General features: G+C 35.8%; 1 protein-coding gene across 1 annotated transcript; it reads right to left on the bottom strand.

Moving 5' to 3' along the window:
- Positions 1-335: 335 nt before the first annotated feature.
- On the bottom strand, positions 336-6364 carry LOC101250140 (uncharacterized). The gene is made up of 5 exons (XM_004244703.5): positions 5909-6364; positions 2937-3079; positions 2424-2605; positions 756-869; positions 336-684 (listed from the first exon to the last, which is right to left on the bottom strand). The coding sequence occupies exons 1-5, from the start codon at positions 6194-6196 to the stop codon at positions 545-547; spliced, it is 867 nt and encodes a 288-aa protein (XP_004244751.1). The 5' UTR covers positions 6197-6364; the 3' UTR covers positions 336-544.
- Between the last annotated feature and the right edge of the window lie 1964 nt (positions 6365-8328).

Below are 8328 nucleotides of genomic sequence, written 5' to 3'. Positions count from 1 at the left end.
TTAAATTTGATTATAACATATTAACCTTCAATAATCTTAAACAACCTGTTGGTACAAAACTGCAATTTGTTTTTGTACAATTCCTAATTATTAATTAGATTGGTTGTTGTAAGAATGCAATCACCCTAAAAAACTTATGGTAGGTTAACTTGAATTCTTAGGGCTCTACCAATCTATTATTTTGTAAAGTGTTGTTTAACATGATATGTCACTAATTATTCATTTCAAGCAATTATACTCCATTGTTGATGTTACTACTCTAATCTGCCTCTTCTGAGAAAAGTTTTTTGTATCAACAGGTTGTTGAAGATTATTTAACATGCATTATCCCCAAGTAGCTACAAGATGGAAATCACATTTATATGACTGAAAATCGTCAAATAGTCGATGAGGAAAAACGTTTACGACATTGGTTTATCCACAAAATGGTTTACTGGATTAATCAGAAAGAAAGCCAGTAGAACACTTAGCAAATTATATGTGAAGCACAGGCATTAATGTGGTATCATTTAGAGAATGAGTGTAGAATGTTGTGAGCGCGGACTTACAATTTTCTTTGCTTCTTAACCAAAACGTATATTACCACTCGAGGACTGCAACAATCGGGATGCCATTGTGTTTGGTCTACACGGCCAATAGTGAAATCCTCTGCAGCAGCTTGTAAAAAGTACTCAAGGATTGCATCTGCGACAAGAAAATCACATGAAATGTATCTCCAGGATATTTGAAATTTAAATAATATCTGAAGTATATACCATTCCGAAGTTCTCCAGCTAAAATAACTGTTGTCTGAGTACCAGAGAGGTCCAGAAGTGTAGCTATCAAATCCACGACAGCTCCCTCACTATATATCACGTCTGATCCAAGAACTGAAATACAAATACATATCAGAACGTGAAATAATAAACTAAAATCAAGGATAGATAAACTGGACAACTGACCAGAGACCATCCACGTAGACTTAGGAACATAAAACAAGGGAGAGGAGGGAATGTGAAATGTCAAGTTGAGTGATTCTTTCTAATAACCGAGAAATCTTCTAGGGCCAACTGGTTCATAGTTCGATACTCGGTGTATAATTGAATAGTCTGTCTACCCTTCTCCACTTAAATACCAGGTTTTCATCCATGACTGGGCTCAAACACTTGACGTGCACCTAACCCACATATTACATGCTGCACTCTTACCCCGGAACCAAATCCCTGAGGGCCAGCTGATCTGTGATTAGTGCACCCAGACAATGAAATCCTAGAAAATGTTTTGGCTTGTTAACATGGATAGCATGGCATCTCAAGTTTTGTTATGGGTAGAAGGAAGCTTGAGAGGAAGCAAAAATATACACCATTTTCTTTGTAGGGTTATGCGGGACCATTGTTTTATAAATGGGTAAAATCTAATCAGACCTAAGGCACATCTGCAGTATCTAGCGACTTGGACAAGTCTAAACTGAAAGTTGAACTAGTCCAAAACTTATATCGTAGGCCATAAATGTTACAACAAATTTTCAACTGAGAGACCTGAAATTAGGTTTTACTTCTTCTCAACCCATGTAAGGCAGCTTCAAAGGAACATGAACTGAGGTCAGACATACTGATTCAATCAGGGATATATGTAGTTAATTGACATAAATGATCTCTACACTTTAAGATGGATTTTCTCCGCATTGCTTCTATTGACTGCATACCATCGGTCAATAGACGCTTAGCTTTAAAAGGGAAAACGTTACCCTTTATCACCTTTTAAGATTGATTTTCAAGATTAGTGTCTCCATGGATGATTGGAGCAACCTGACCTCTCATCAGTTACAACTATAAACCCAAAGTATGCCTCAACTAATAGTATCAGATTTATAGACAGCAAGATTTCAAGTTTTGTAAACCTTTCATGCTACGGCTTATACTCAATAAAGGAAAATGAGAACACAGAATAAAATTTCTCTGAAACATTGCTGGAAAGTTTAACTGAATCTACCACCTCTGTTATTAAACACTAAATAGTATATAATTCAAATTCACATCCTCCCCAGAGAAACTAATAATGATACAAGGACACGCGAAGGAAGAAAAGGAAATTTCAATTTGAAATGCCCACGATAAATGAAGGACGGGGATGTGTTGTAAGTACACACTACAGGTTTGAACCCTTCTGCTAGCTGAAGCTTGGTTTTTAAGTGGGATGAGAGTAGAAGGGCAGACTGCACTCCCTTGGGTTCTAAACCTGTGCACCAAGCCACCAACTGTGGTCAGGCCAGCTTATACACGGGGTATCTTGGTTATCAGAAAGAGAGAAGAAAATATCATTTTGAAATATGCATGTAACAACATTGTGAAGGCCAATTATACAACCTCAGAAGATGCATATGGAATTCAATTATGTAATGTAAAGCAACTGCAATATGGAATGAGACCATCTCAGATTATTACCATAATCTGGCAAAGGATTCCTCATATCATTATCCAACTCATCTCCCCATGTGAGCTCATTTACTGTTGCAGAGCCTCTTACATCTCCATATAAATTAGCTTCTACGTTTTTCTTTAGTAGCCTCAGTCTATCTGGGAGGTCAGTGAGAATAACTTGAGCACCCAAAAGAGCTGCAACACAGCTGGAAACATAGAATGACAAATTTAAGAGAAATGAACAATTTTATAGCAGTAAATTTATGGCCTGCACGGTAAGTGGATTCGACATTTAATGACTGCTACGAGGCAAAAACATAATTTTATGAGCAAGTACTTTATTTTATGGACATGATATCCCTTGTTTTTCGTACGCATTGAGACAAGAATCTATAATAGGAACTAATACAACATAATTTTGTTGGAACATGCATCTATTTCAATCGCTTGACTGACATCCACTAGCTTAAACCAGTAATGACAACAAATGATTTGATAAAATCAGAAATCGAAGGTGCAAAAATTTAACAGTATTACCCAACTAATCCACAGCCAGAGCCCAATTCAACGACTTTCTTGCCTTGAAGATGAATTCTTTCTGATTCTACAGCATGCTCCAAGAATTTCCCAAGGACAACTCCACTATCCCACATTACAGAACCAGTTACTCCAGGAGTGCCCTAAAGTAATTAAGATATAGCTTGATTACTAGAAATTGATGAAAGAGAGAGAGCGCAACAGTGAATAATTAAGATGCTTTGTGTGTGCTAGGAGATCAAAGTGTCTCACAACCATTTCTTCTTTCAGCAGATATAACCAACATTTCCAGAAAACAAATAGCAACTAATCCCATTTGTATTTGGATCATGTCATTGCCAAAGCTTATTAGTCATCTCAAAAGCGACATTAAGAAGTGACTTACTAACTCAAAACTTTTCTAGTTCATAATTTTCATGAGTTAAAGCAGAATAAACAGCTTAAATCCATATACAGAAAGTATGATCCTGAATATAAAACATCAGTGGAGATAGCGAGTCTGATATTTCCCTAAATCTTTTTGAGAGGTCCATGGTATCACGAAGGCAAGCCAAACTAGTGGGTAAAGAAGAGCCCAGGGTATTTGAAGTAATGAGAATCTGATCCATTAGCAAAGAGTAATAATATCAGACCCTCTTATTCCCTGTATAAGGAAGATACTTCAATGAGATGGGAAGACTATATTGCTTACAACACGATGACCTTGAAAGAAAACTGACAAGGTAAAGACAACCTAACGGAGTTGCGTTAATATTCTGATTGAATCACCGACTAATGGTTTCCAAATGAATATATGATGATTAATGTTAAGGAGAAGACCTTGCTCATCGACTATGAATTCTCATGCTTAATTCTTTTGATGTGCTAGTAGTGAGTCTTGTGATGAAATAGGACCATACTAATGCTAGTCATATTAATTTAAGAAGAAGACACGTAAGAAACATTATAAAAATAAGTTGTAAAGAAAAAATTGAAAGAGCGGAAATACGCAAGGAAGATAAGTACGCAGACATTTTGATAAATTGAATGATATCTACTGTACCAAAAGTAGTTGGCTGTTTTGTAGAATTTTAAAATGATACACAAGGTTTCCTAATTAGCTGGTCACATTCTTCTGTACTTGCTCCTCAAGTTTCTTAGAACAATTCAGCAGCTATCTTGGAAGAACAAAGAGTAGGATCAGCAATAAAAATCCCACACATTGAGAATCTTTCTATGACAACCATTTTGATGCCTTCCCATCAACTTTTGAGCTTCTTCCGAAAACAAACTCCTTCCATTTGGCCTACTTCAGACCCAGCTTCGTTGAGTTTTGAAATATGTATTTGCCACGTTTTCGTTCAGACCACAAGCTTGTTCCAAGTAGATAGACTCGCCATACCAAATACAATTGAGTACAGCCACCATCTCTTTCTCATGAGCAGAATAACAATTTTCTGTAACATTCAACTTTCAGCTCTCAAACGCAACCGCACGATCCTGCAGAACCAACTCACTATACTGCATAATATGATGCATCAGTGTGTACTTCAAATGGTAAATCAAAATCTGGCAACCGCAATATAGATGACCTTCTTCAATGCACTGAAATCCACGTCACTTGCATCTGACATAACCCATTTGACATCCTTCTTCAACAAGTTAAAGGAGCAGCCCTTTTTTAAATAACACGCTATAAACTTCCTTTTCGAATGACCTTCTCACATTTAGGACAACCTAACAACCATTTGCCAGTTTTTCTTCTATTGAGTAGAAGTCCTAGGTGCTAACAAATCATGAAGAAACTAACTGGTTCATTTTTCGTGCATTTCTTTTGTGTAATTCATAGCTCTAGAGTCCTTGTTGATATCCTCTTTTTATTTCAATGGGGATTGCTTGAACGCACAATAACAGGACCAAAGGGATTCAGAACACTGTTCTCCAGCTATATACGAAATCTAGTCAAGAGAGCCAATAATGCCTTCTGCATTCTAATTGGATTTCTACACACAATTGTAATCAACTACTTCAGGTTAACCCAAGCAATTTATACACTGTTCATGCTTTAGAAACTGCCATACCAAGGAGAAGCCATATGTGTTAAGTGAAGTGAGAGTGCAAGAAAATTTCAAGTTTTCCCATCATAACACCCCAAGATATTTAGGTAAAACATGAAAATTCCAGAAGTTAGTCTAATTCTTCCTTGAATTCGGAAGGAAAATCACTCTGATCATTTTAAGTTTATAAAAGTCTAGCTAAATATTTCTAAATTACACGAGTTGAGCACCAAAACATACCTAAGAGCCATTATCTAATGCCATAGCTAACTGACATTTACCACTGAAAAAGTAGCTATTCTCAAAGTCAAAAGCATGACGGACAATTCACTCTATCAACTGCAATCAATTCAAAAATAGAAGATAGAAGACGAAAAGAACGCCTTTCTAATCCTTACAACACAGTATTAGGACGAAAATACATTGTTTTATCGAATGTCCTCAAAGGGACTTGGACAGAAATACAATCACCAATGCAATTGTGCAGCTCCTACTTGTATGAATGGAATTTATATTCTTTTAATTATGCTTTCTTGCTTTCATCGATCTTCTAATATGAAATGGATAGGTCATCCTATCTATCCCAATCTTTTATCTGTTTCATCTCGACAGGTATCTGAATCATATGATTCTGAGGATTCTGCTTTTAAGTTCAAGTCACCTCGGATACCTCCCAATAAACAAAGAATCTCTTCAACAATATAACTAATTGATTTATATAACCAAAACAATCAAACATAATTTCAAAACCCCCATAAAAACATAATATATTGATCCAACTTTGTTAAATATACAAAAGGTTCCTCTACAATTTAATTGCAAAGTTCATTTTTAGCTTCATTAACCAATTAAAAATGAAAATTCATAGTTCAAATTGAGCAACTCATACTTAGGGTTAACTCAATTCATTTCAACAAGTTCAAATTAGGCACAAACCAGGTTAGAAGGAGACTGTAGAATGGAGAGAGTTCGTCCACATGCATCAATACGGAGCTGAAGAGAAGTTTGACGTGCGAAGGCATTGGGTTTTGAAAACGTAGGCTGTTGAATTCCCCACAGTAACATTGTCTCCTCTGTTGGCTCTTCACTATTCACTAATCTCACCTTCCCTTTGTACATTCCTAGCTCTTCTAGCATCCTCTGTTCCTCTTCGTACTCGTATTCATTCTCCTCAGCTTTTCCGGCGACCTTTCTTTCATCTTTAACGACGCCGTCGCCGTTCATGGCTCCGGTGTTCTTAACGATTACGTTTAGTCTACAATAGTACTTGGGTGAACGCTAATCAAGCTTTAGCTGCTAATTTTAACCAGCTAAAATAATTGAAAATATTTAGTTTCAAATTTAGAAGTGTCCCTCCTAAGAAAATATTGATTGATTCCACCAAATATGCTTGTTTACTCACTACAAACTATATATATATTTTAAAGACGGTTATTCAATGTTAATAAATTAAAGATATAATAGAAAAATGTTAAAAATGATTAGTAAAAGTGGACATTAAATTAGAAAATATTTGACAACTAAATAGGAAAATAGGGAGTAATGAAATATACAGAAGTATTGAAAACACTCCTAAACTTGACGCAAATTTTTAATTTCACTCTCGAATTATTGATCGTCTTAAAAACACTCATCTATTTTACTAGATATAACCTCACCCTAAATATATATGTCAAATTCTATATTTAAAGAATATATATTTATAGTGAGACAATCTTAATAAAACTACGACTTTGGTGAATTGGAAATGAATGATGTCCATTTGAATGAAGCAAAACTGAATTTGAATCCCAAATGTACAATATTTATGTAGTTTTATTTTGACAATCACAAACTATTATTGTTGAACTATGGTGCTCTTAATTTTTTTTTTTTAAAAAATCATGTTATATTTTGACAGCAACAAACCATTATTCTTGAATTATGGTGCTCTTAAAGATAAAAAACAAGAGAAGTACTGAAAGTATCCTAAATTAAATAAACCAATAGAGATAAATATATTCATATTGATTTGTAACTAATCCTAATGAATTAAGAATTAAAATTTATCATTATTTATCACGTCCAACCGTACAAACTATTTTTCATACTTGATTCAATATTATAAGAAATATAGAGCAAAATCGATTAGTTGTACAATCTTCCAAGCAATACAAAGTCTTCTTTTGAAAAGTTTTCTTTGTCTTTCTTCATTTTCTTAGCGATCTAAATTTCAAAGGGCTCACTTGAGCTTACAAGATCGTAAAAGATTCGTGAGTAAGTTTTCAAGTTCCACAGGAAGCATTAGTAAAAGTCTAATCTGTGACGACGTGATATCAGAGCAAAGATTTGTCTAAGGGAATGACAACTAAAGAAGACACTAACGCTTCTAGCACCACCAATGTCAAGTTAGGTGGTGGAAAGAAGCACCGCAAGGGAAGGAAGCATTTTAAGTGCAGCGAGGAGATGTTGCTCAACCCTACACCAACTGAAGAACTAACATCTCATCCATTTTCAACCATTGAAGCAATTGACGATGAACGTGGTGAGGAAGCCATTAACGTCATACCCGAAGTAAAGTGGGTTGCAAGGATTGACATGGAAAGGAAGGTCGTGGAGATCTTAAAAGAGCACTTGAACGAGGTCGATGGCAAGTTCAAGACACATAAGTCTTTCACCCTTAAGGAGAACGACAACATCCATAACGAGTTAAAGGGTCGCCAACATGCTAACTTCAAGATGAACGAGAACATCACTTCCTTGGAGTGTCGGCTCATGAATGTACTAAGCACAATTGAAACTATGAGGGCCAAAATGAAAGCATCAAGGAGGTCGTGGAAGTTGGAGGACCATCGTTGTTCAACCAAGAGAAGAAGGCCAAGGTCGAGGCTCCCAAGGCACCTATGTTCAAAGGCATTTGCGATGTTCAAGATGTGGAGAACTTCTTATGAAGCTTAGAGAATTATTTCAATTGTGACTAGGTGAAGAGCGACGAAAACAAGATACATTATTGTACCTTGTTAGAAGTTAGAATGCTGATTAAGTTAGAAGGAACATTCCTCTATCTATAGAGTTTTAAACCTTTTCCTACCAGAAGAAGGATTAGTCAATCCACAAATTTTTTTCCTAAAAGAAAAACCTATTTATGGTAAGAAATTAGGGCAAATAAAACCCAACAGAATGTTGTTCACTTTATTGACGGATTGTAGAATTGGGTCAAGATTGAGTTTGAATGACGGCAAGCCATGACCATAGATGAGGCCATCACACAAGTTGAAGCCTTAAACGGCTTCTACCATGTCAAGCATGATAAGGGAAAATGAAAGGAAATTAGGAATAGTTATGCTAAAGGTAGGGAAGATTGTGACCGAGGCATA

The sequence above is a fragment of the Solanum lycopersicum genome, chromosome 8 (genome assembly GCF_036512215.1).
Source record: "Solanum lycopersicum chromosome 8, SLM_r2.1".
Taxonomy (NCBI): Eukaryota; Viridiplantae; Streptophyta; class Magnoliopsida; order Solanales; family Solanaceae; genus Solanum; species Solanum lycopersicum.
This window is presented reverse-complemented; position numbering and strand designations above follow the sequence as displayed.

Bases quoted from the DNA above. Each gene is read 5' to 3' on its own strand.
- LOC101250140 (XM_004244703.5), bottom strand. From the start codon at position 6,196: ATGAACGGCGACGGCGTCGTTAAAGATGAAAGAAAGGTCGCCGGAAAA. The intron at 3,080-5,908 runs GTTTGTGCCTAA...TAATTACTTTAG, and splicing joins TACAGTCTCCTTCTAACCTG to GGCACTCCTGGAGTAACTGG. The intron at 2,606-2,936 runs GTAATACTGTTA...CTATGTTTCCAG, and splicing joins TCTGGCTGTGGATTAGTTGG to CTGTGTTGCAGCTCTTTTGG.